Source organism: Callospermophilus lateralis, chromosome 2, assembly GCF_048772815.1.
Source record: "Callospermophilus lateralis isolate mCalLat2 chromosome 2, mCalLat2.hap1, whole genome shotgun sequence".
NCBI classification, from domain to species: domain Eukaryota; kingdom Metazoa; phylum Chordata; class Mammalia; order Rodentia; family Sciuridae; genus Callospermophilus; species Callospermophilus lateralis.
In genome coordinates, this window is record NC_135306.1 from 106,956,258 (window position 1) to 106,983,439 (window position 27,182).

Consider the following 27,182-nt stretch of genomic DNA (forward strand, 5'->3'; position numbering starts at 1 on the left):
CAGGGAGGAAACGGCCGGCTGGCTCCCATACCTCGTAATATTTGCCGTCTGAGTAGCAGCCGCAGTTGTGCGGCAGGATGCAGCTCTTGCCGTTGAGGACGTAGCCCGGGTCGCACTGACAGCCCTCCACGCAGTAGTGGTTGCAGTCGCTCTTTAGGCGGATGGCGGCACAGCGGGGCTGGCACACGCTCACGCAGCTCTCATAATGGCTGTTGGCAGGGCAGGTGACCGCTGGGACAGAAGAGACAAGTCAAGACTCGCGCAGTTACGCTGCACTGTAAATGGCTTTCTCGCAGCAATTGCTCAGGAAGATGGAGGCGAGAGGTGAGGGAGGAGGTGTGAGGCCCGCCACTGTTCCTCCTCGTTACCCTCTGCTTATGGAACGCCTCCATCTGGCTCGTTATTGATTAAATAATGGGTCAACGTGCAGACAGACAGAGGGTGCCGGAGCCTCCCCACCCTTGGTTTTTGAGATCTTTATTACCTGTCTCCTTAAACTCACCTCCCAACATGGACCTTCACTTTGGTTAGGGATGTTTCCTCACCATTCCAGCATGAGGTCCACTCACATTGATCTCTCTTTCAGGCCCCTCTTTGTTCTCTCAGCCTATTCAAATTCCCCATTCTTCAAATTCCAGTTGGGGTCTCATCCATAGAACTCACTTCTATACTAATGTCAACTCACTTGCCTTTACCTCAAAATTTCTACAGGACCGTTTTGGCAAACCAGTGGTTTTTCCACCATAGACAGCTGGGCCCCATGATCACTGAGAAGGCAAATGTGCAGTGGTGTGTGTGTGTGTGTGTGTGTGTGTGTATGTGTGTGTGTGCGCGCGCACACATTTCTACCATTTTTTTTTTTTTTTTTTTTTTTTTGTGGGGGCTACCAGGTATTGAACTCAGGGATACTCCACCACTGAGCCACATCCCAAGCCCTATTTTGTATTTTATTTAGAGACAGGGTCTCACTAAGTTGCTGAGCACCTGGCTTTTGCTGAAGTTGGCTTTGAACTCGTCATCCTCCTACCTCAGCCTCCTGAGCCGCTGGGATTACAGGTATGTCCCACTGCGCACAGCCATTTCTACCATTTTTCAAGGGCATCTAGATGCATTTAAAGAAGACAGGTAGGGTCCTGGTGAGGAATGTGGGCTCTGACAAGTGACCCAGGAGAGTTATTTCACCTCTTTGAGCCTCAGTTTCCTCTTCTATAAAATGCAGATTCCAACAGCACCTACCTCATGGTGGGTGTAATGGATTAAATGAGTTTGTATGCTTGGCCAGTGCTGGGCACAGAAGTGTTCAGTAAGCATTAGCCAATCATTAAGGGTAAGTTTGCTTAAAAGTTTTGGAAAAGCTATTATCTTAATCAATATATACTAAAGGTACCACTACAATTACAATTTTTTGGGAACTTCTATCCTAAACAACAATATACAATATGTTTGGGGGGTTTATTTTATCTAGTAGTGAAATGTTCTTTTGGAATGCATAATTCTATGAATTCTAAAACAAGCATAGATTCATATGACCACTACTACTACAATATACTGTACATTTTAAAAAGTATTTTTAGTTCAAAAGATACTATCTGCACATGATAGAAAATGCAAACCATATCAGTGCATAAGGAAAATTTTAATAACAATTATAATCAATTCTTCCAGAAATTTTCTATGCATATACAAGCATGTGTGTGTGTGCATATGTGCATCTTGTACCTACTATTATTTTACATAAACAGGAACACAATCTACAAATCTTTCTGTTCATTGCTTTTTCATGGCAATTTTCTTCCATTTAGTCTCGAATTATTGTTTTTGCTCCACTGTATGGTGTGTATATTTTATGCATTTATGATGATGTGGCAGTGAATATTGATGTACATATATTTTTGTCCTCCTGAATCTGTAGAATAAGTTCCTAAAAGTGGAATTTCTGAATCAAAGGGTATGCACATTTATTTATTTATTTCAGTGCTGGGCATTGAACCCAGGGCCTTATGAATGCTAGACAAAAGCCCTACCACTGAATTACATGCCTGACCCCTTAAATTTTTGACAGATGCCACTGAGCTGCCTTCTAAAGAGGTTGTGCCAATAGATTTAATCTATTCTCACTGACTGCTTCGCACCATCTTTCCTGATTCCTAGAAATAGCAAAAGTTAAAAATGCTGTATCTGCACTTAGTTTGCATTTCTTTGTGAAGTGGATCATCTTTTCATTTGTTTTTAATCCATTTGTATAGTTTTTTTGTGTGTGTGAATTGCCTTTTCATATTCTTTGCACATGTTGTGTGGTTAAAATTTCTTCTTATTAAACTGTAAAAGCTTTTTATAAATTAAAAAGAGGCTTTTATGTGTCACATGTGTTATAAAACATTTATCACTTGTCTTTCACTTTGCTTCCTTTAAAAATTTTTGTACTTGTTTCAGTTTTTGATTATGCTTTTGCTATGAAGATATGAAATTTTAATACTGTTAAACTTATCAGGTTTTCCTTTACAACTTTCGAGTGTTTTGCTTAGGAAAGCCCTCTTTACTACAAGATTACTAAAAAATAACAAAACTCCTTAGTTTTTTACCAGTACTTTTATAATTCAATTTTTTAATTTAATCTTTCTTCTGTCTGGACTTAATTTTGCAGTGAGGAGAGAAGAAGGGATTTAGCTTTTTTATTCCCAGCTAATTTGCCCTTCGTCCCTTTACTATTTATTAAATGATATATTTTTCCTCCAGTGATCTACAATGCCAGCTTGACCATATACTAATTTCTATTTAGTGTTCAGGGTTATTTCTGGACAGTCTCATATTTTCACTGATTGACCTTTCACTCATGTGCCAGTATTAACTTGATTTATTTTTATCACTAACATAGTTGGTTTAATTTGTTCATGAGCCAGTATTAACAGTGTTTGAAGTTCTACAATATGAGTTAATATCTGGGAAGAAGTTCGTTGTTCTTTCAAGTACTTCAAATGAGTCCTATTTCTTCAACTAGTCTACAAACTCCAAGTCTTATGCTTTGGATTCTTCCATGGCATCCAAAACAATGCTGAAATTATGGCAGGTGGGCAATTACATATGATTCTCAAAAACAAACTTTCAAATTCCTTATACTGATTTGCTGCTTCTTTCTCCCCCTGAATGCAGTCTAGAGAGCTGAGAAGTGACACCTGGCTCTGCACCTGGATTTTTATTGTGGTCAAGACTGTGACTTTCCTTGTGGCCAGGAGATCCTTTTAGCATCTGTGCCCTGAGGAGACAGCAGGATGAATGGATCCACTGAAAGCAATAATACACAACAGAATGGACAAGGGCTTTGGAATTGGACTGATTTGGTTTTCAGCCCTGGCTCTAACAATAACTAGGAGGGTCAATGTGGTCAGGTTCCTCTCCCTCTCTGAACCTTTGTTTTCTCATCTGTAAAACGGGGATGAGATGTTTCCCTCATCAGGTAACAGTTCAGATAAAATGAGATACAATTTTTGATGCTATCCAGACTTTGCTTTTCCTTCCCACAAGTGACAAAGTGCGGTACTTTAATGATAGCTTCTGATATCCATGGTAGTACTAGTTATAGTAGTCAGAGCAGGAATTACTTTTTAAGAGTTCAATTAAATTTTATTGGATATGCAGAGAAATAAGTAAGAAAATTCATAATTATAGGACTTTGGATTCAGGACCCTGAAACAGCAAAAACTCCCTGTGGTAAAAGGGAAAATGATAATGATAGTTGACCTTGACTGATGGCTTCCCATAATACATCAGGTGCTGAGTCTCCTCAGGGTCCCATCTCTGAGGAGGACACTGTCACATACCTGAGCTCCCTTCCTTGGGAAAGCTGCTCTATTTCTTGGTTTCCTCTTGGAGAGATTGGGACTGTCACTAGTGCCTACTGAAACAAGTCCACAGAGCCCACCCAGAAAAGCCCACAGCAAGAGCTAGGGCGGGATTCAGTTACTAGTTATCACTTGCTTCTGTTACTGTATTCTCACCATCCACTGCTCTAAGTTCCACATTAAGGGACTGGGAGAATGATACTCGGCTGAAGGAATTTTAAGAAGGGGTTGGTAATTAAGACAATTTACCTCCCCTTCTCCCTCAGCCCATTTGTTCAACTTGGGTGGAGAGGTTTTTCCAATGCATTTACAAATAAGATAATTGAGTAATAAATTATCCTATTGATACGAACAGCCAATATCTTTGAAAAACACAGGCATTTTACCTTGTTACCAATAAAGCACAAGTTTAAAGGGCAATCTGACTTAACCCCTTTTCTTCTGAAAGCACCATTTCTCATATCTCAGTGAGTATTGAATTGGATTAATTTTAGTAGAATGAGAGGGATGGAGATCAGTCCTACTCTCACTTCTCAGAGGTCAAAGTCACCTCAAATAGAGTTACAAATGACCATGCTCAGGCCGGCTTTTCTGTTGAATAGATGAGGTCGTACTCAATCACTCTCAGACTTTCCCTGCTTCTGGAATTCAAAATGGAAGACTAAGTGACCTCCAGCTGTGCCTTATTCCCCACCCACATACTGTCTTCCAAGTATTTATTATAACTTTTTAAAAATTTCCCTGCCCCTCATTACCACCATATCTTCTGGTGCTCTGTCTTTTGGATCTTTGCCCTTGTCCTGAAATGCTGAAGCAAAGGAAGGTCTAAACCCTTGCAATGAGAACTGTTCTTATCACCTGGTGGCTCTGAGTGCCATAGGTGGAGCTCCCCATGACAAGTTTAGCTATAAAAACAAGGTAACCAATGTCTGGGCAGAACTTTAAGGAGAGGAGAGGACACATCTACTGATAGAGGGGACTGGAGGACAAGAAAAATTGTCTTCATATCCTTTATCCTTAGCCAAGCCCAGTGGGGTAGGATGAACTTCTTCCTTGGAAAGAAGGTTATAGGGCTTGCTAACTCAATTCCTTTTCTTTCCCATGAGTGACAAAAATTGAGACCACCAGTTGAGGTGAGTGTTCCTGGTATTAGTCCCCCAGTGCCTTTCCCTGTTGATTAGAATTGACAGGTTTTGGATGGTGGCCCCCAAATACCAGCCACTCTAGAGAGCAGTACAGCTGCCATCCATGACAACAGGTAAGGGGAGCTCCCTGTAGTAGGTTTTCAAGAGGAAACCTTGGGTGAAGAGGTTTCCCTTCTCAAGGGAAGAGGAAATCTCACCTTCCAAACTGGTTTAATGATCCTGCACCATGTTAACGCCTCTGGGTCCAGAGTGTGGTTTTCTGATTTAGAGGAAGCAAGCTCTCCCAACCTATAAGTGACACCCACATAGCTCTAGGGATTTATCCAGACCTTGACTTTTTCATAGGCAGATTTATTTTATTGAAAACACCATAGACCAATTCATCTGGAAAGACACCCCTAGTGGCACCATGTCCCCACCTCCCTGGCTCAGGGACTGAGCCTGAATGAAATGGCATTGGCACCTTTTCCGTCCTTCTCCCCTCTACACCCTCTCACTCAGGGACTGCATGTGGAATGTAAAGTGTGTGAACATTAAACCACAATTCCATTTCTGGTCCTTCATCCAAATCTTCCTTTTACAGGATGAAAATGGGAGTCGATTCTCGGGGAACCCTGCTGTATCCCTTACTTAGAGCTCTAGGAATTCAGAATCAATTTATATAGCCTTTTTATACAGTCAGATCTTCTAAAAGAAATTTGCAGTACTTAATGAGACTGAGATGGGAAAATAAACCACGGCAGGTTAGCCAAAGACCAAAGGTGGTTTCCCCTCCCAACCTTTTCCTATTTGCACATGCTAAATGCAAGCAAATATCCCAGTCCATAGTCCACTAGAATAGTGTATGGGCTTTGGGGTTAGAAGTTCAAATGCCAACTTTGCCACTGGAATTTTATGATCTTAGGCAAGTTACTTAACTCCTCTGAGTCTCAATTTCTCCTTGCCTAATTGGGTTATTGAGAAGAATAAATGAGATAATGTGGATAAAGCGTTTAGCACTGGGCTTGGCCCAGAGCAAGCCATTAATATAATAACGCCACTCAGCATGCATTGCACGTGCTAGTGTTCCAATTACCTAATTTGATCCTCCTGTCGTTTCTGTAGCATAAGTGGTACAGGCAGCATTAACACTGCTCTTTGGAAGGGGAAACTGAGCACAAGGGATGGAAAGTAAATTGCTCCAAGGTCACACAGACCCTTAAGGACAGAGTCAAGGCTAGAATCCAGGAACTCTAATGCTTTTAATATTCTGCTATATTTCATAAGCACAAAGACTGGAATGTGATATCTATGAATCAAATAGAATGATGCACTTAGAGAAAGCATATAAATGATCAATGCCATGGTGGACCCATGAAGTTCTAGAATGGAAGAATGAATTAACTAGCTAGTATCTGGTTAGCATTTTATTGTGCACTTGCTGAATCTGAATGCCATGCATAGTGCTTTATATGTCTGATTGTATTTCATCCTCCAGGGTAACTCACTGAATAAGTGGAATTAACCCCATTTTACAGATAAGAAAATGGAGGTTACATATTTTGTTTCATATAATGAACTCAATATCAAAGTGCATATCCTTAAATCACTTTACTCGATCATTTGGCTTCTATGGAGTTGGAAGACTGTCCTCCCTCACCAATCAAGAAAAGGGAAAAGCTATAGGGAGAGATAAGGAGGAGAACTCACAGCAGGATGTGTAATTCCTCCAGCCGGTCACTGCAATCCCCTGAGTCTGGCAAGTACTGGCGTAGTTCTGCAGCCAGCTGCATGCAGTCTGCACTGCGCCCCCATCAATGCAGGAGTCAAACAGGCAGTTCTTGTAGAAGAAGGTGGGATTGACTTTGCTGTGACACTTGGCAAAGCCGGCGTTCTGGTTGGGGATCAGGCTGCACAGTTGTTGCACCTTAGAGAAACCTTCAACCTTGGCACAGGATGGACAGCGGTCCCCACAGCCTACCTGGCAGAAGGTGTCCCTCTTCACCCAGCTCTGCCCAAACTCACTGACACTCAGTGCAAGCAGACCCATGGGCATCTCCAGGTCATCATCAGGGTTGCCATTATAGCGGCCACACAAGCCATAGGTACTGTTCTGCATGCTCCGAGGGACCGTGATGGACAGGAAGGTCTTCCAGTCATACACAACCTTCAGGCCAAAGTCAGTTTCCACCACCACATGGAAACCAAAGGAAAAGATATTTATCTTCCCGTGTCCCAACTTCAGGGGTAAATAGAGCCGTTCACTGTTGACCTGTAAGAGAAGGAGGGTAGAGGGGAGAAGTACAATTGGCCCAGAGTCCTCAGCCCTTCCAGTTTCTAGAAAGATAAGTCCCAGAGGGGAGCTTGTGCAGGGTGGATGCAATCTTTGCATGTACTGTTGTTTATGCCAGTCAACTATTATTATTAGGATTTGAACAGACTTAAATGTCTATCCTTTGTACACTAATATACCTATTTATTTCAGTGCCTTCTGTTTATACAACATTATTTTCCCCCAGGAGTTCAAATTGTTTTCTCCAAGGTAATGAAAGGGTAATAAGAATTCAATTAAAGTTTAGACTAAAATACCAAAACTAGGACTTTTGTGTTTCTATTTCCAGCTCTTTTGTGGATGTATTTTAGGCGAGTCCCAATTTATTAATTCCTTTAGTTGTGTGATTTTTTTTTCTTTCTTGGAGGATGACTTCATCCTCCAGGGTAACTCACTGGTCCCTCTGCCTGGCATGCCATCCTTCACCTGTCAGCATCCCTCTTGTCCTCCAGACCCTGCTCCAGTGTCCCCTCTCCTGTAAAGCAAGATTTTCGAAGTCCAAGACCATGGTCAGAATTAATCACTTCCTTGCCCCGGAAAGCAGAGTGTGTTATTTATATTTTCTTATATTCTTCTCCATTTGGGGCCAAGATCAAGCTTGTGCGTGCTGCCATGGATGCAAACAACACCATCTGCCTTATATCATGGTTGGTTGTATATGCTTCTGTCTCACCTGCAAGATTATGAGCAACCTGAGGGCAGGGATTGCATTTTATTGACCTTTATGACCACCTTCCCCTCTTGACTTTCCTGGTGATCCACAGCACAATACATCACATGAAAGGGACACTTGACACCTGTTTCCTCACATATATTTCTAAAGTCAGACAACAGGGAAATCCCTTAACCTTAAGCTCCAGATCTGTTGTGCCCTTGAAATATTCTGAATATGATAAGTTACATCCTAGAGCCTGGGCTGGGTTAGAGCATGACAGAAAACAGGGGTTTCCAGATGCTCCCAGCAGCCAGGGCAACAGAGAGCAGGAGAGCTGGGTGTCCTTGAGAGAGAAGCAGGTGTTTTAACAGTGCTTTCTGACCAGAAGCCCCTCCCCTGACCTCCTGCATCTCTCTTCCAGCCCCTCACAACCACACAGCTCCTACCTTAGTTGAGAAGCCCATCATCTTTCACCCTTCAGATGGAATCACCTCCTAACTTACCTCCCTGGTCCTGGGCTGGCCCCTCTCCTTCATTCACCTACACCTGCCATCCTTAAAAGACAATTGAAAGCTGTTGATCCAATACTTAAAACCCTCTCCAGGTCATGATGAAAAGTCTCACATGCTCAGCATATCCCACTGGGCTCTCCAGGGGGCCCTGCCTCTCAGAGCCAGCCCACTTGGTCCTCCACACCAGCTGCACTCACAGTTTGCAGTTTCTTAACAGGACCAATTATGTCTTCTCATCCCACCAGTCCTATGCCTCAAGTGGGACTGATGCTTTCCATGTCCTATCTGGGGTTCTATTCCCAGACTCTGACTGTGGGCTCCCCAAAACTCAGCTGGCCTTGGCTCAATGGGACCCACTTTGTCCATAAACTGATGAGCACCCACTCCAACTCTTCCACCCGCTGGATAGCCCTTGGTCAATGACTGACCACACTGAGGACTGACCCTGGGGTGCAGGTCATACTCAGAGCTTCTGGCCACCCAGGCTACAGATGGTCTCCAGGTCAGATTACAAGGGTGTTGGGCTCTTTTCCCCAGTGCTTCCCCCATTTCCCAAGAGTGTCCATCTCAGGCCTTGCTTCTAGGGCCCGGCCCTATATCAGCAAGGAGGCCCTTGCCTCCACACCCTACCACAAGGCACTGCTCACCCTTCAAAACAACTCAACTCTGTCCTCTCTTATGAAAATGTGTCCAGGTTGAATTCATTCATCTAGTTGGCACTACTGAGTGCCAGGCACTGTACCAGGCTGGGATGAAGCATAGGCCTTTTTTCTAAGAGCTCAATGGCATGTGGCAGAGACAAGAACATAAACAGAGAGTAAGACCAACTGATAAAAGCATAGAGGCAAACAGATGCATAGGCACCAGACTTGGCCTGGGGAAAGGTTCAAGGTTGCCTGCAGAAGACGATGCCCACACCAGATACCAAAGGATGAGGAGGGCCTCATATGCAGTGTCCCACGTGGCAAAGAGGCCATGACATAAAGCCTGAAAAAAAGTCTTTTGAAAGAAAAGCTACCTGTGGTCTTAATAAGAGAATCTGATGATATAGCTGTAAGTCAGATTCTGGAAGCAAATAGCGAAGAGGAGACACAGAAGCAGAGATGACCAATGGAAGAGTCTGGCTGGGAAGGGAGGAGGGAGATCGGGGAACAATTGGAGGAGGGTTTACTTTACAGTAAGTATGTCCATGGGCTGAAGAGAAAGACCTCTTAGAAAAGGAAAGGTTAAAGACAAAAGAAGGCCTGGCCCCTGGGAAGGCAAGGGGTGAGGAGGAGAGGAGATGCCTCCATCTTTGTGCCTGAAAGAGAGGAGGGCAGGGGATGCCGTGGGGAGCCATCAAGAGCCAGGGTTCCTGGAGGGGGAGGAGAAGGGAGAGGGTGCTGGTAAGCACGGCTTCCTCAACCAGGAGGCCTAGAGGTAGAAGGAGGTGGCCCTGTGCAAATGCAGAACACAGGCTCTGCAGGTCACCTAGGGAAGCCAAGGCTGCAGAGACTCTGACCCGCACTAGAGGCTCATGAGCAGAAAACCAAAAGCTGTGCACTCAAAGGTGGCTGATGTGTGCCACCACGCGGTCCCTGAATTCTGTGTTCTGGGCTACCTGGTGTCACGTGGGAGGCAATACCTTGGGGAGGCAAAAATAATGGCACTAAAGCTAAAAGGCCTGCAAATCCTGTCCCTGCCAAGGAGCACCTGAGAAAGACACTCTGGCAGGCTCCACTTCTCTCTGTCTCTGACACCCCATGGATGAGACCGCTTGTGTGCCACCACTGCCTTGAATCTCTCTGGAAGTGAGATACGGAGGGAAAGAGGGAGCTGAGGGGGAGGAGATCAGAGGAAAAGGAGGAGGTTGGCATGGCAAAAGGACTTGATGGATGGAGGAGGAAGAAAGGAAGGCATAGGGATCGGTGTGGGGAAACATTTGGGATATTTAAATAAATCACCCCTCCATGTCCATGGGGGGCTGGTTCAGGACCCCTATGGACCCCAGACTCTGAGGATGCTCAGGTCCCTTATAGGACAGTGTTTTCACATAACCTATAGACATCCTCCTGTATACTTCAAATCATCTCTAGATGACTCATAATACGTAATACCTATAAATGCTATGCAAATTGTTGTTATATTGTTTTGCTTGGGGATAATGACACAAAAATCTACACATGTTCAGTATCCATGCAATTTTATACATGTCTGTGTGTACACACACACATCTATAGATCTATATATGTATCTACCTGTCTGTCTACTTTTCCCAACCCAAAGGTGGTTGAATCCACAGATGCAGGACCCATAGACTGTATCAGGAATAAGATCACACATTTGAGTTTCTGTAGCATTTCTCTCTAAATAACTAGCCCGGGCCTCCTACAGCCTCTGCAGTGGTCACACCCAGGCTTTACCTCCCACCTGGATATTCCCCTGGACACCCTCCTGTCACTCTCAGCATGGCAGATACACTCCTTCAGGGCTCAGATCTGGGTCATCCCTTCCAAGATGCCCTCCCTGAAAGCCCCAGGCTGACTGGGGCAACCCCTCCTCTGCTCACAACTGTGGCCCCTTGGAACATTCTTACAGCACTTCGCGTTGCATTGACACTGACTGTTAACAGGTCTGTCGCTCCCCCAGATTCTGAGCTCTCTTAGGATAGAAGACTTGTTTACTTTTTTATTTTTTCTATTTTCATGTTTGATACTATCTTTCAAGAAACTTTCATCTCTTGACACAGAACAGGCATCAATACCAGATTGTCAAACTAAACTAAGTCACAGTGACCCTCAAACACCTCACTCTTCTCTGATGGTGACAAGACTGGTGAGAAGGACTCAGGCTTTGAAGCCACCTAAAACTTCCCTGTTGGCCTGGACATGAGTCTGGAAAAGAGGCCATCTCTGTTCAGTCCTGGCCTTGGACAGGCGAGAGCAGCATCCCGCAGCTCACCTGCCGATCTCCCCATCACCCAGCCTGGTCTATAAATAGCATGCTTATCTCCACCTTCTTGTGGCTTAGTGGATTTTCTTTCGCCTTTGCAGATGCTTAATTCAGAGAAAGCTCAGAGTCACAGAAGAATCCTTGTCCCAAGGAATCACTTCCATGTCACCCTGCATGAGAGCACCAGCAGTGACTGAGGGCTCTGGGGTGTGTTCTGTCCTGCATTTCATTTCACACTGTCATCATGACAGCCATTACTCTTCAGGCTCAGGGAGAGATGGTGACTAATAATAACATCATGGGCAAAACAAATGCAAATCATCGAATAAGCAGATCCCATAAAACGTATTAATAATTCAAAGTAGATGCTAAATCCATCCCTGGGGCCCCCAAAGGAAAGAACCTCCAGTGCATCCTGAGCTTGGTCTTCTTGCCAGGGCTTTGAGAGCCAGCTACTCTGTTCCCAGCTTGGGCACTTAGGACTTCTGGGTGACTTGAAATGAAGGGCCCTCGCAGGGCCCTTTACCCCTTTTATCAGATCCTCCTGCATGCCCATTTCTCTCTAATCGTCCCCTATTGTAAGTGGAATTGTGTTCCCCCAGATGATATTTTGAGGTTTTTATCCCTGGGACCCATGGATGTAACCTTATTTGGAAACAGGGTCTTAGTTGATGTAATTAAGATGAGGTGACAGTGGATTTAGTGGGCCCTAAATCCAATGACTCATGTACTTAAAAATAAAGGGCAACATGGACACAGAGCAAAGGAGATCAGAACACAAGGTGTGCAGCCTCAGGTGTCCATCCACCTAAATACTGAGAATGTAACATAAAGCAGAAAGACTCTGCCCAATAAAGTAGGTGGGACAGGACCTATGAACAGATCTTATTTAAAAAAAAAAAAAAAAAAACCCGAAAGGTAGAAAGGTGCAAAGGTGGTGAATGTCAAGGAGATAAGTAACTACATGAAAATGTCTAAACCTAGGGGTGGAGATCTGTCAGCTGAGGCTAAAGGGGGGGAACGGACAAATATGATGCCAGCTGCATGGACAAAATGATTGATATGTTTGTTTTAAACTATAATGAAACTGGAGTAGAGGGAAGTTATTATAATGGGCAGCTTCAACTGTGCAGACATCTGCTAGAAAAAAGCAGAGCCTCTGACACATTCCTAACTAGCCTCATTGGCTCGTTTAATCTCTCAGCTTGCCAAAGACGTGGCCAGCAGCAAAAGGAAACTCACAAGGACCTTGGAGGAAAGGGGTCACTTTATCACCTCATTTATTCACAAGTGTTTTGAGTGTTGCTGTGTGCAGGGCACTAGACATGCACCTAACATAAAGATGAATGAGGTGTGGATCCTGTCCTTAACAAGCCCATGATTGGAACTGAGGGAGTCAGACACACACAAAAAATACAAGAAGATTAATGAAGTAATGGATTCAGGACTAAACTGCTAGGAGAGGCATAGAGGAAGCAGCTGGGATTTAGGTTCCTGATATCCAAGAAAGTGAAGACGAAAAGGCAGGTTAAGACTGCCGCCTTAGATGCCAGCAGGCATCTTATTTCCAATGAAGGTAAAGGATGACAGTTCAAGAAGCTGGACCCCTCTTTGTCAGAGAAAGTAGAGTGAATCCCAGGGGGGAAACACAGTAGAGCTGCTCAGAGAACTTGAGCTTAGCGTGGTTAGTTTAGTTCAGTTTAGCTGAGAATTGTAAAGATGAAAAGGCAGCCCCTTGGAGACAGACGAGTTATGACACAGACCCATGAAGATAATGTCAAGAAGGTGAACGCCCTAAATCAGCTCCTCCAAGATGCCCACACAGAGGCTGCTGGTCAGCTTGTTCATATTTCACATCCTGCTCAGACAAGAGAGTGGAGAAGGAAGGGCTGGGCCTGTCGCCTGGGCTGCCATCACTGGGCAGTCCAAGGGGCATTCAGAACTCCACCTCTGCCCTGCTGCCCCTGTCTTCACAACCAAGGGGGGCGGGGGCAGGGGCTCTTGGGTGGAAAAGCTGAGAAGGTAAGAAAGAGGGTCCTGAAGCCCAGAGAGTAAAGAGATTGCTGTAGATGTGAGCAAGACCCTTGAACTCTGGGATGTCGTGGGAGCCATGGGGAGACTAGAAGAGATGGCAGAGGCCAGAGCAGGCAAGTTCCATTCTGATCAAAACAGGGAAAGGGTAGATCAGGACAACAGGCCACTGAGACAGGCAACCTCTTACAGACCCATGACAGAACTGGAGGTTCTGCATCCTCTGTGCCCAAATGATGCACAGAGGTCACCAAGCTGGGATTTCAATCTGGGCCAATGCTCTCTCCAACAGACCCTGCTATAATATGAAAGGTACATTTCTAAAGCTGGCACTTCTGCCAATTTGAGGTCTGTGACTTGGGCAAATTCTTTCTTTACCCTGAGCCTCAGTTTCCTAGTCTGTAAGATAGTGACATAAATTCTCCAAAGTCTGCCTGCCCCAGTACACTATGATTTTCTTTGGATGCTAGACCAGCCCGATTCAGCTGCAGCCTGGCTAGTCAACCCAGGACCTCTGTCCTCATGTACCCACGATTCCCTCCTCAAGATCAGCCTGTGACTACTCACCAACACGGTGTGCTTGTAGGCCCGGTGAATCACGATGCTGTAGCCAAACACAGTCACATCCACCTGCTTGACCCACAGGGCCAGTGATGGGTCCCGGTCCTCATTCTTGGCTGTCACGATGAACTTGGGGAAAGGGTCTGAGCTCGGCCGGCTTCCTGTAGTGCACAGGATGAGTGGACAGCTAGTTTGGAAGTCAAAGGGGTAGCCATCAAAGGTAAGGTAGTGCCCGTAGCCCGAGACAATGCAGGAGGCGTCGGTGCGTGGCTGGCAGGAGTACAGGCTGCCCTCCTCCATGCAGTACTCGTCATCCTTGCAGGGGATGGTCTCACAGTGGACACTGTTGTCTGTGCCATTGCAGTAACAGAAGATCTGGCAGTCCTGGTCCACCCAGAAGGTCTCATTGGTGGCAAGTTGGTGCCCCTCGAAGTTGCAGCCACACTCGCTCCGGGTCACGCACTGGCTGCCCAGCAGGGCATAGCCCTCGTCACACTGACATCCCTCCGAGCAGCTGTCTACGCAGATGGGGCCCAGGGCCAGCGTCTCACAGGTTTCTGTACAGGTCATGCACTCCTCGAAATGGCTGTTCTCTGGGCATTCCAGAGCTGAAGGTGATCAAAGAGAAAACAGGCTGGAGATAGGTGTGCGCAGTGTGCGTGCGTTCGCACAGCTGTGGGCATTCATGCTTGTGTAGCACTGTGAGCTCAATGAAATAACGTGAGGGGCACCGTCGTCATCCTCATTGGGGGTCACCAAAGGCCCAGAAAATCCCGAATTCACAGGGCCCATTAGTGTGCTTAGTTTTCCATGTAGAAGATTCTGAGACTACAGGCCAGAATTAAGTACTTGCCACGTGCCAGGCACCATCCTACGCCCATGTTTACCTCATTTCAGGACAGTAAGGCAGGTTTTACCCTCCCTATCCTACAACAAGGACATGGAAGTTCAGTGATTTAACTTATCTAACTAGTAAGAGCCAGAGAAGGATTCAAATCCAGGTCTCCTGATGTAGACTCGGGAGCTAATGATGTGCTAGGAACAACATGTGCGTTGGGACCAGACCTGGGGATGCTGTTCTCTTAACTGACTTACTGATGTCTCTGAGCTTCCATGTCTTCTTTTATTAAATAAGTGTCAAGTTTACCTATAGGACTGTTCCGAAGGCTAATAATCTAGTATATGAAGTCCATTATGGTCTCAATAAATAGTATGCCCTTTCTCTTTGTACTTCCCTCTCTTATATAGACAGGCCTTCTGCAGGCATTTTTACTCTACAAATTGGTCCAATGTCTCTCTCTTTGTCCTTGGTTTCTCTGCTCCAGGGACCCTCTGGTCTCCTCCACCTCCTTACCACCCTCTGCACATGGTCACCCACACCTATGCTCACACCCATTCCCTGCCTGGATGGCCCACTTCAAAGTCAACTTCACACTCCATTTCCAACTGCACTTCCTCCCAGGACACTTCCTCAACAGATTAATTCTTAGAGTCACACAAAATTGCATGTGCTGCCCACTGTGGAGTTCTGGGTAAGCGTCCCATTTCTCTCTATGACTTTGGTTGATCACAATTTGACAGAATTGTGTTCCAGGAACAGAATCCAGGAGCACAGAAGCAATCTGTCTACGAGATGACAATGTGGCCCAACTGTTTGAAAAGGTCCCCACCATTTCCAAGGAAAAGAAGATCTTGCCTTTAGAACTTTCTTTGGCCCTTACACAGACCATCATCATTCCTTAATAGTGTTTTACAATCCAAGGACGTGAAGGACACTACAGAGAAATAAATTGCATGGCAATAATAGCTCTGCCCACAAGTACCAACTCAATAGTTCTGCACTACGTACTGGAAGCCAATCTTTTTTTTCCTCTGGGCTAAAGGATTCTCTCCATTTCAGTTGACTATAATACCATACGGCTTTGGAGTTGAAGGCTAGTTCAGCACTGATTATAAATGTCTGTGTGAAGGGATTTTCACATTTGTCTCTAAATTATGAATGTTATAACAGTGACTGCAGGTTTATGGTGATAGCAAATAACATGACTTATTTAAATGGCTCTTGCTTTATGACTTATTGTGTTGTCTGAATTTGTCTGAAAGTCTGGAACATACAGACGTGGAGTAATAAAACTTCCCCCCGCCCCTGAAATGACTCTGTGAAATTACTTAATTGGACAGCCTGGCTCTTCCAAAGAGAGGGGTGGTAGGAAATTCTGAATGTGGAAGCAGTGCAAAGAAGATGGTGCTCCCAATCTGCAGGTGTCGCTCAATCCCATCCCCATTCTGCAGAACTCAACTGTATTAACCCCTCAGTGCCTGGAGACTCCATCAATCATGTGTGCACAATTCAGTCCTTCTTGCCAGACCCAAGTGCACAAGAGTAGATGAGACCTCTGGAAGATTTCAAGTGTGAGCCCTGGCCCTCCACCCACGTGCCACGTGGCTGCTGCTGTACAATCTCTCTCTAAAAAGGCACTTGCAAGGGATCCCTCTAGTTCCACTGGCACAAATGAGGCACAGTGACAAGTTCTGCTCAGCTGCCATCACACCCTGGAAAAGAAGGCCCACCACCATCACACCAGGCTAACTTGGCACACACAAACTGTGCTCCCCGCAGTAGAAAAACAGTCCAGAACACTCCCTGCCAGGTAGGAATTAGTTGTCCAAAAGGATGGCCATCAGCAGTCTGCAACAACCAGATTTGACATGGGGGAGGCTCAGCAATTCTGTACCTGAGTAAAACACAACTAGAGAACTGGGTGTGAACACAAGGGTGAAAACCATGTTAGGTAAGCTGGAGATGGGACAAAAGAGGGTGCTCAGAGTGGTTAGAGAATGTTCTGGGAAAGCATCATAAGATTCCACTACATGTGGTGGCCAATAGAAAATGGTGTGGCTTTCCTGACTTTATAAAAAGAGCATGTTCCCAGAGACCTGTTTTGGATTTACAGACTCTACTATTTATGCCTCTCCAGGATGGGTAAAGCTCATCAGGGACATGGACAGCTGCCCTCTGCTGAGATGGCAGCCACCAATCTCTCCACCTGCTCATTGGACTTCCTAAGTTCAGAAAATCAGAGATTCAAAAAGATGTGTGTGCGCCTGTGTGTGTAATGTGTGTATGCATATTAATTCTTAGCTCTGTCTATCAAAAGGGCCTAGAGACAAAGCAAAGACACCCAAGAGCAATGGTTTCTAATAATACCCCGGTCTTGGTTTCTAATAATATTCCCCATGAAAAGGAATCAGAGCTTCTTAGAGTAATGACTGATTCCAGCATGGGGCAGAGAAGGTTGAGAATGTGGAGCATCAAGTTTTGTCAGAAAGTAAGAAAGTGCTAAAAAAAAGAAAAGAAAAAAATGAGAGGCATGCCAAAAGGACACAGGAGCCAGTTTAAAGACCAAATCCAGAACGGTTTTAACACCCCCAAATAATTGACAAATGTAATACAAAATAGAAGTCACTGGAAAAAATACAAATCCACATCCACAGTGATGAGAGTGAAATAGAGACAAAGAGAGGTGCGAATGAATGACTGTGTGAGCTGAGAGACAGAGTTAGGGCTCTTGCTCACATTGGGGTGACAATTGCTGGCTGGAAAAAGTAGGGACAATACTGCAGCTGGAGACCCCAGTTTGTAATCATCATGCAATAGATTGACACAAGCAAAAATCAACAACAAACACTGAGTCAAGGATGGGGATTTTGGTGAACAACAGGATATTTGCCATTTGGCTGGCTGGTGGCAGGGAAAGCACAGTGACTACAGAGAGGAGACATCTGACAACCCCTGGCCAGGTGACCAGCAGGCACATCACCAGCGTGGGCGACTGGACGCAGTACTCCTCTGCACACCCTCAGAGCCCATGAGAAAACCATGGGTGGCCCGTGCAGGACGCTGGGTGGGGGTGTGAGCTGAAGCTCATGTGAGGGCACACCACGCCCCAAGGGGGCATTCTGTTACAAAAGACAAGGCCGAATCCTTCAAAACTGCCCAGATCATAAGCAATAGTGAAAACCAAGGAATTGTTCCCGATTGAAGGAGACTGAAGAGCTATGGCAACAAAAACACGTGTCCCTAGACTAGATCTGTACCAAGGCCAAAACAGAAACAAAAACAAACCATAAAGCACATTACTGAGTTAGTTGACAAAACTGGAATATAGGTGTTACGTTATGGTATACGTGTTAAGTTTCCTAAGGTTGATCACCGTACTGTGGTTACGTAAGAGACGATTTTTACCCTAAGGAAGATTCAGGTGTATAGGGACACTATAGTTTGGATCTGAAATGTCCCCAAAGGGCCCATATTTTAAAACCTTAGTCATCTTTAACTGAAGCTCTTGGAGGGGGGATCTTTAAGAGGTGGGACCTAGTGAGATGATCTGGTCGCTACAGTTTTGTTCTTAGAGAGGACAGTGGGAGCCTAACCATTCATCTTCCTCTCTCATTCATTCCTGACCATGAGGTGAACAGCTTTGCTCCCGGATGTGCTCCTTGCCATAGGCCCCAAAGCAAAGGGGCCAACAAACCATGTACTGAAATCTTCGAAACCAAATAAACCTTCTCACTTTATAAGTTGATTATCTCAAGTATTTTGCTACATGTAGTGTCAGAAAGCTAACACAAGAGGTAACTTACTCTCAAACAGAGAGTTTGTATAGTACTGAGTATATATGTATTGGTCTCAGTAAGTGCAGTATGTATGCAAATTACTATCAGTTGGAGAGGCGTGAAGAGAGCAAAGGAGACAAAATGTTAATGATGGTTTAATCTCGGTGATGAGTATATGGGTATTCTTGCATCTTTTATGGAACTTAGAAACTATTTCAAAATAAAAAGTTAAACTTAGGAAGAAGTGCAATAAGAGAAATAACTAGATATAGGGGATGCAGTCATAATGGTTTAGGGCTGAACTTTTTGGTGAGAGAAGGATGGGTGCTGAAGTCCAGGTGAGGCGGTTCTTGCTCCAGATATGGGCTCCCCCACCCCCAGCTACTCCTCTCCCCTTTTGTGCTACTCATGATAAGCAAGGGTATTCAGACTCAGCTCTTCCCAGCAGTTATTCTAAGGACTAATGGTATTGCCACGGCCCTGCTGAGAGGGGTCAGGTACTCTAGGGACAAAACAAAGAGCCAGCAACATGGGATGCACTTAGTAGCCATTGTCAGGAGTGCCCCCAGGGAGTGGTGCTAATCTCCACACCCTGAAAGGCTCCCTGACCCATCACCTCCTATCAAAATGAATGGAGCCCCTCTTTGCTGGGGAGAAGGCACCTACAGAACCATCACAAAGCCTTCTAGTTCTTTGACATGTGGTACCCTTCGCTAGATAAAACCATGAGTCAGTAGGCTGGCTGACCCATCTGCGATGAAAAGGTATTGTGTAATGAGAAATGAAAACGCAGGTGGGAAAGAGTCCGCTTTGGGACCAGGGGCCTCCTAGAGGGCACACGGGACTGGGGAAGGTATACCAGTCATTGTTTGCCCTTGGGCTCAGTCCCACCAGGAAGAGGAGTCCTGAGTAAGAAGCGAGGGTGTGGCAAGGGTCCCCCCACCACGTGGCACAGCCCAACTTACGGCAGAAGTCGTAGGTCCGCCAGGGGCCCACCTCCACGTCGGCGTTCTTGCAGGCGCTGGCGTAGCGCGCCACCGAGTCGCAGAGTTCCGACTCGTTGCCCCCGCTCTGGCACAGGCGGAAGAGGCAGGTGCGATAGTAGGCGGTGACGTTGACCACCCCGTGGCACTCCAGAAAGGAGCTGTTGGAGGGGTCGTTGATGAGGCCACACCTGGAGCGGCTCCGATAAAACTTGAGCAGCTCCGAGTCGTTGTTGCAGGCCTTGAGCAGGTCCCCGCACTCGCCGTTGCAGATCTCCTCGAACGTGGTCCAGCTTTCCAGAAACACCGCCAAGTTGTCCGTGCACTTGCCATTGGGGAGGCAGAACTCGTCGCTGGCGTTGGCGTTGAAGAAGCCACACAAGCCGCCGGTGCAGTTGAAGTAGGCGGTGGACAGGCGGATGTCCAGCAGGCCCGTGTCTGAGTACTGCACGCTCACCACTCCCTTGGACTCCACTGTCGTGCTGTTTTTGTTTCGATAAATCTCCAGCTTCCCCGAAGGATGGAAAAACGGTAATTCCACTTCCTGACCGTTCAACTGAAAAATCAAAGCGCTGTGATCAATTCCATAGACACACAGAGCAGCCACCGTTTCTGAGGCTGTGGAATGAAGACACAGCTCTGCGGGTGACTGGCTCTTGAGAAATATCAAGAAGCTGATGGTCTATGGAAACCACAACTGTTTTTTCATCACTGTCTTTGGAAACTCTCATTTGCTCTTCATTGGTGTACTTTCTAGACCCTAAGCCAGCTCCAAACTAATAAAGTTGTGAGCAAAAGTTGTCTCAGATCTATGGCATCCTCCTGCTGCCCCGCATCTCCACTTGGGTACCTCTTCATCTCTTCACAGCTCCATTTTCTCTTCAAGTCTTACATTTCCTATGTCTCAGTCCCTTGGGGCATGCAGAGCATATCTACCAGTCTAACTGTCCATCACCCATCTAGCCCTCACTATTCTTTTACCAAATTAATCTCCTCAGTGAGAATGAAAACAGAGCCCTTTCAGTTGGTGGCAGTGTATGTTATCACCTCCTTGGACTGCACTGTGTTGACGTTTGTTTTCTAGACCAGATACAGTGCATGTTAGCCTGGAGGACAGAGATTACCTCCCCACACACACACACACACATCCTAGCTCTGCCTCATTTAGCTGTGGGGCCCTCCACTTGGCCCTTTGGGATTTTCATATGAAAATAAATAGTTTCACTAGATGACTTCCTTCTAGAACTAATGATCTGAGTCTGGATGCCTAGAAGTAGGTATTTTAGACCAGGTCAGAGGGAGGGAGGCATCAGGGCAGGTATCCTTTATATGACCCCACCCGGCTTCTCATCTACAGGTAAAAGAGTACAGTACAAGGTTAAGAGCATAGATTCTGTAGCCAGCCTGTGTGAACTTGAATCCCATTTTGTGGTTGTGTGTTCCTGGAGAAAGTTACTTAGCCTCTCTGGAACTCAGTTATGTCATCTGTAAAATGGTAATATTTTCTGCTGCATAAGGTTAAGTGTGATGGTGCTTGGAAAGGGCCTAGACTAGTGCTTGGCACATAGTTGGCATTGTATCGCATTTGCTCTTGTGGAGAACAAGTCCTATTCTGTCTAATTCAAGAAATTCCAGCTTTGCTCCATTGCTCCTCCTGAGATTCTTACTTGGTGCTGTTCCTGAGAAGATGGGAGCCGTCCCCTTCCTAGAATCCACTCTTGGGCAGAGGCAGAAAGCCTGATGAGAAGGGCAAGTTCCTTGGCTTGAGGAGACTCATTGGAAGACACTGAAAGGGACCAAGGAGTCTTACCTTGACTTCCGAAGCCCCGACTCCTCCGATCTTGACTTCCTGGTCAGCCACCAGGATCCGCAGGCCCCGTAGCCAAGCAGGTCCTGCATCGGGCTTCTTCTTGTTGATGTCGATTTCCAAGTACTCGGGCCGCTCAGGGCAGGTCTTCAGGAGGGTGTAGGAGAACTCGGAGGGGAAGGCGTAGGCGGCGCCGTCGAAGGTGTGCAGCACCTGGTTCTGGCTGAGCAGGCACACGGTCTCCCGCCGGGGGAAGCAGCCCTGGTAGCCATCCTCCACGGCGCACACCTCCCCGCTGCGACAGGTCTTGTTGAAGCAGTACACGTCGCCGCCCTCTTCGCACAGGCACTGCACGGTGCAGTTGGCCGTGGCCCAGAAGAACTCCCCCATGGTATAGTAATGGCCGTCGAAGTCACAGCCGCACTTGTGCAGGGGGACACACTGGCTGGTGCTGAGGACGAAACCCTCGTTGCACTCGCAGCCCTCAGTGCACGGCGTGGCGCAGTTCTGAGAGGCGGTCAGGTCTGAGCACGTGTCGGGGCAGCTGCTGGTGCACACGGAATAGTGGCTGAAACTCGGACACTGCACCGTGGACACTGACGCAGGGGAAAGGAAGAGAGCGTGGTCACAAGGTGCGTGGACCCGGAGGGCCAAGCGGCCAGAATCCGACAGGTATAGGGGCCCGGAGAAAGAATGTTTCTTCCTGATCATTAAGGTCCTATTTGAGGGCCACAGGATGACTCAGATGGGGACAGAGACTGTGAGGTGACATCTAGAACAACCAACTCAACTGCTTTCCTAATAACAGTGCCACAATTGGATTGTGAATTTTTACTTGAATTTGATCATCACTGAAGTTAAACTTCAGGTTACCATTGGTACTAGACTAACTTAATATAGAGCTGCTACTTGGTGATCTATAATCATCAAGATATTTCCAGATCTTCAATGGATGGACATATGAGCTGACCTGATTTTCAAGAAGAGCCTGGCTCATTCTTAGAAGGAAATAAATGCCACTTTTAGGAGAAACGGAAAATGGAACTGTTAGGGGAGTAATTTAAAAACATAAATTTCAAACAGGAAGGTGCTTAAAATACCTAGGTATGATAAAAGCAGACTGTGGAAATGAATTCCCTGGGATATTAAATATTAGAAAAAGCCCCAGCTGTTAGCTGCAAAGAACATGTGCCTTGTTCCTCCAGGAGTTGGGATAGGAGCTGGTGCCTTCTGAAGGCTCTTCTTGCCTTAGAAACTTCTATCTTTATTTTAAGAGCATCCAAGACTACATAAATGTTTCAGTCTAGTTGAATCCAGCAGGCAGGGGCTCAGGGGCCTAGTAAACTAGCTCTCTGAGTTGAAATATAATTCATCCTACTAAAGTGAGAAGAGAGAAGTATGGAAGATGGGAAAGAAGTGCTACTAGAAAAAAAAATATAGCCATTCTACGTAAAAATTTAGTTAGGCAGTTTGAATGCTCTTGGATTATATAAGGATCAGAGAGAAGCTGTATTCCATTTCAACTCAACTCATGATATGACTGCTCTGGGATAATAGAGTCCGGTCAGTCACATATCAAGAAAAATACACTGTCACTTAGTAGTTTGACCAATACTCAAAGATTTGAATCTGATAGATGATGATTTATGTGAATACAACCTATACTTACAGGGGATAAAATCTCCCTGGACTTGTATTTAACGAAATTCACATCTTCTTATCTACATAGCATTCTCAAATGCACAGATTACAATTTTCTGTTTACTCACATGGAGGAAACCCAGGGTCACATAGGAAACAAAATGTGTTGTTTAAAAATTTTACATTACTAGGAAAACAAAGTGATTTAAATGGGATGAGGGGGGCAGTGAGACAACTAAATGGTGCAAAAGGCTTAATCCAGAGTGAAATTCAAAAGAACCTGGATTTTCCCCAAACTTGGGGCTTCTAACTGCTCTTTGCATTTCAGAAAAAGGGCTTCTATATTGGTATAATCTACTTCCTTTTTGCAGCCCTTTCTTTGACCAGCAACAGCAGGTCAGCTGAGATGCTCCAGAGCAAAGGGCACAAATTCTAAGGAGACTGAAAGTGGAGGAGGAAGAGCCAGGCAGCAATGGGTGTGGGATCCATTTGGGAGGCAAACCATTTTCCCGAGGCAGTGTCTGCACACCACCTCTACGCCTGGAAATCCCGCCTTCTGGCTCAGCTCTGGGATGGCTCCCCCCTACTATGGGGCCTCCCTCCAGCCAAGAGTTCCCTACCATTCATTTCCTGTTTCCAGATCATTTTTGTTCATCAATGAGTTCTTGTTTCCTGGCTCTGCTATCAGGTAGGAGAAAAGTAAAGATCCTGTACAGTTCATTCTTTATGGTTTGTGATATTTCACCTCCCCCTCACTTGTGGGCTGCAAGTCTTAACAAGGGCATTTGAAGGAGCCTTGAAACCCTGGCCCTGCTCGCTGCATGAGAGAGACCTCTCACTGGGATGGGGGACCGCTTACCACACCCAGCCTGGATTCGCCAGTCTCCGATTGGGATGCCGAGAGCTTGGCACACGAGAGCATAGGCCTGGATGGCTTGACAGAGGAGCGTGCCATTGTCCCTCACGCTGCACAGGTCATACACGCAGCTGTGCACAAAGGCCGTGGGGTCCACCACGGTGCCACACTCCCACAGGGGGCCGTCCGTCTTGTTGAGGAAGCCACAGTAGTCAGAGCCAAAGTAGAGGGTTTCGGTGGCAGCATCACACTGGGTACAGTTGTCCACACAGCCGGAGTCACACTTCCAGTCCACGTGATAGACACGCCAGCTCTCGCCCAGGTCCAGCACAGACATGGCTGGCCTGCCGTCAGGGCGGAGGAAGTCATCCAGTGGGTTTTTATTATAGTTCCCACAAAGCCCACAGGTGGAGTTTATATAAGAGCCTGGGACCGAAATGGAGGCGTAGTGCTGGCCATCGAACGTCACTAGAAGCCCAAAATCTGTTTCCACAGCAGTAGACATGCCACTCTGGTAGATTTTCACTGCCCCCAAGTCTAAGGTGACAGGCAAAGAAGTCACTAGGTCATTAACCTGCCAACAACAGTAACAGTAAAAGGCAGGTGAGCAGGTGGCCCGGCAAGAGGTTCCAACGGAGGTCAGGAAAGGAGGGCAGAGCAACTCATGTTCCAGAGAGAATGACTACCCAACGTCCAGGCTCCAGTGGGCTTACCTCTTATTCTGGCAAAAGCCTGGAAGAACATTCTAGAGAGCATCTGGATGTGGGCCAGCAGAGCACTATGCATTTGAACTGTGATAGCTGTGACATTTCTAGTGCCACTGTGGATTCCTGTGGGGACTGTGTGGTTGTCATCCAGTCCTAGCTGGCTCTCGGACAGCTCTAGGCCTTTTCTGAAAGGCTCATCACCTTGGTTTTCTCTTTATTCCTCTAAAGATGCATTAAGTCTCAGGTTGTCACACATTTTCCAAGACCCCGTTACTGCCCTTCATATTTACTGACCCTGCTTCTAGCTGAAATGTGAATAGAACAACTTCTAGGCTCAGCTGAGTTTTGAGGCCACCCTGACACTATGCTCTAAGTCCTATAACTTTATGATATGAGAAGTACGTTATTTATTTACTCAACAGCAAGAACAAATTTGAACACCTGCTAGGTACCAAGCACTATGTCAGGGACTGAGAAGTACAAGATTGAAAAAGAACAATTACTCCTGCTCCTCAAGGAGCCCTCAGCCTACTGCAGAAGAGGAGCACAAACAGATATTTACAGTAGACGGTTTAAAATATAAATCGATAAATGATGCAATGGGAGAACAGTAAATGAACATTTAATCCAGCCTAGGGGAACCATAGAACGTTTTTAGAGGCAGTTAAATCTGATCTGGGTTTTTAAAGATAAACAGAAGTGGCCAAAGGAAGATCAAGAATAGGGGGGTGGAGTAGAGAATTCCAGAACAACAATATAAAGGCAAGTGTTAGAGGCAGCTATGAGGGCTGGGGACAGGCCTCAGCTGTTCTAGACTTCAGGGGGAACGGTGGCCAGAGATGAAGCTGAAGACAGGCCAAACCCAGCCACCCTGCAGGTATCTCCTTAGGCCTCCTGTAGTCAAGCACTGTTCTAAGGGTTGGAAATGCCTGCCTCATAACCTATATTTTAGGTTCAACAAACAACATAAATGAGTAAAATACTTAATTATGTCAAGTTGATGTTATACAGAAAAAAAGTCAAGCAAGGACTGTGGACCACAAGAGCTAAGAAAAAGGGTTTCCAATTTAAAAAAAAAAAAAGGATTATCAGGGCAGAGCTCTGTAGGAAGAGGAATTTTGAGATGAGGAAGCAGCTATGATGTTATCTGGCATGAGAAGGGCTCACAAGGAGGGACCAGTGGGTCTTCAGGTGGGAGTGAGCAGGGGCCCAGTGTGGCTGGAGCAGAGAGAACAGGAGAGGGCCATGGTAGCTGATGTCAGGGAAGAGTAGCACAACAGGGGCGGCTTGTCAGCCTCTGCAAAGACTCTGAACCAAGAGGGTGTTTAGAGAAAAGGAGCAATACAAACTGACTTCTGCTTTACAGGAGTCACTCTGCTTCTGTGTTGAGAGCAGACTGTGGAGGGCCTTTTAACCATGTTAAAAACAAGACATGAAAATACAACACAAGGCTTGAACTTCTGCTGTGCAGGGAGAGCCTCTTAAGGATTTTAAGCAAGAAAATGACAGTTAAATTTGCATTTTAGAAAGTCCATGCTGCCCAGCAAGAAGCACTTATTGAACTAAGTCAAGGTGAGAAGAAAGAAATCCAGACGCAACTGCTGCCAGAGTCAAGGAGGAGGACGAGGATGAGAGCCCAGACCAGACGCGGATGGGAGGGGGGAGGCACGAGCTTATGCAGCTCACTTAGCTGGTCCTGGTGGGAATGAGAAATGGGGAAGAATCAAGAGTGAGTCCCAGGTGGCTAAACAATATAAGCAGGTGGCTTGAAAAGCTTCCAAGAGAGAGAGAATTTTCTTTTTCGCATTTACCATGACTAGCATCTTTAGACCCTCACACTCACAGGCTGGAATGGAATGATCATTCCTAGAACAGCCCTTGTGGGCTTGACTGTAGGTGCAAACCAACTTTCCGGGCTGACCGGGACCCACACTTGTTTCTGGTGGCGCTGCTGCTCCTGACTGAGTTTTCTAGGAGATGAGATGGTAGACGTGTAAATAGCACATCCAAGATTTACCATAGCAGACACCACATGCAGCTCTCAGATTGGAGGGCAGTTCACCCTCACCAGACTCACCCTAATGAATGCACAGTAATGTAGGCTTTTGCTAATATGCATCTCAAAACTCTTCCAGCTCCCACCATTATCCAGTTCCAAACCTGCTGCCACATTTTTAGGGTATTTATCATAGCAGCACCCCACTCCTGGTACGAGTCTTCTGTCTGTGTCTATCTGTGTCTGGGTTGCTATCAAAGAACACCATAAAAAGGGTGGTTTACAAAACAACATAAATGTATTTGTATTTCTCACAGTCCTAGAGATTGGGAAATCCAAGATTAGGGTGCTAATCAATTCAGTGTCTATAAGGGCTATTTTTTTTTTGGTTCATAGATGGTGCCTTCTCCGTGTGTACTCACATGGCAGGGCAGATGAGCTCCCTGAGGCCTTTTATTAGCACCCTTATCTCATTCATGAGAGCTCCACACTCATGACCTAATCACCTCCCAAGATCCCAACTCCTGACACCATTTCCTTGGGCGTTTGGGATGTTAACATATGAATGGGAAGGGACATAAATATTCAGA

General features: G+C 46.0%; 1 protein-coding gene across 2 annotated transcripts in view; it reads right to left on the reverse strand.

The window, feature by feature from the left end:
- Positions 1–27,182, reverse strand: part of Tecta (tectorin alpha) — a 66,393-nt gene that overhangs the window by 20,865 nt on the left and 18,346 nt on the right. For both annotated transcript variants that reach the window (XM_076846256.2, XM_076846255.2), the window contains exons 7-12: positions 23,893–24,463; positions 21,396–21,988; positions 19,568–20,141; positions 13,992–14,593; positions 6,674–7,235; positions 32–231 (exon numbers count right to left, since the gene is read on the reverse strand). In XM_076846256.2, coding sequence (XP_076702371.2) covers positions 32–231; positions 6,674–7,235; positions 13,992–14,593; positions 19,568–20,141; positions 21,396–21,988; positions 23,893–24,463 — 3,102 coding nt within the window. The remainder of the gene's footprint in view (positions 1–31; positions 232–6,673; positions 7,236–13,991; positions 14,594–19,567; positions 20,142–21,395; positions 21,989–23,892; positions 24,464–27,182) is intronic.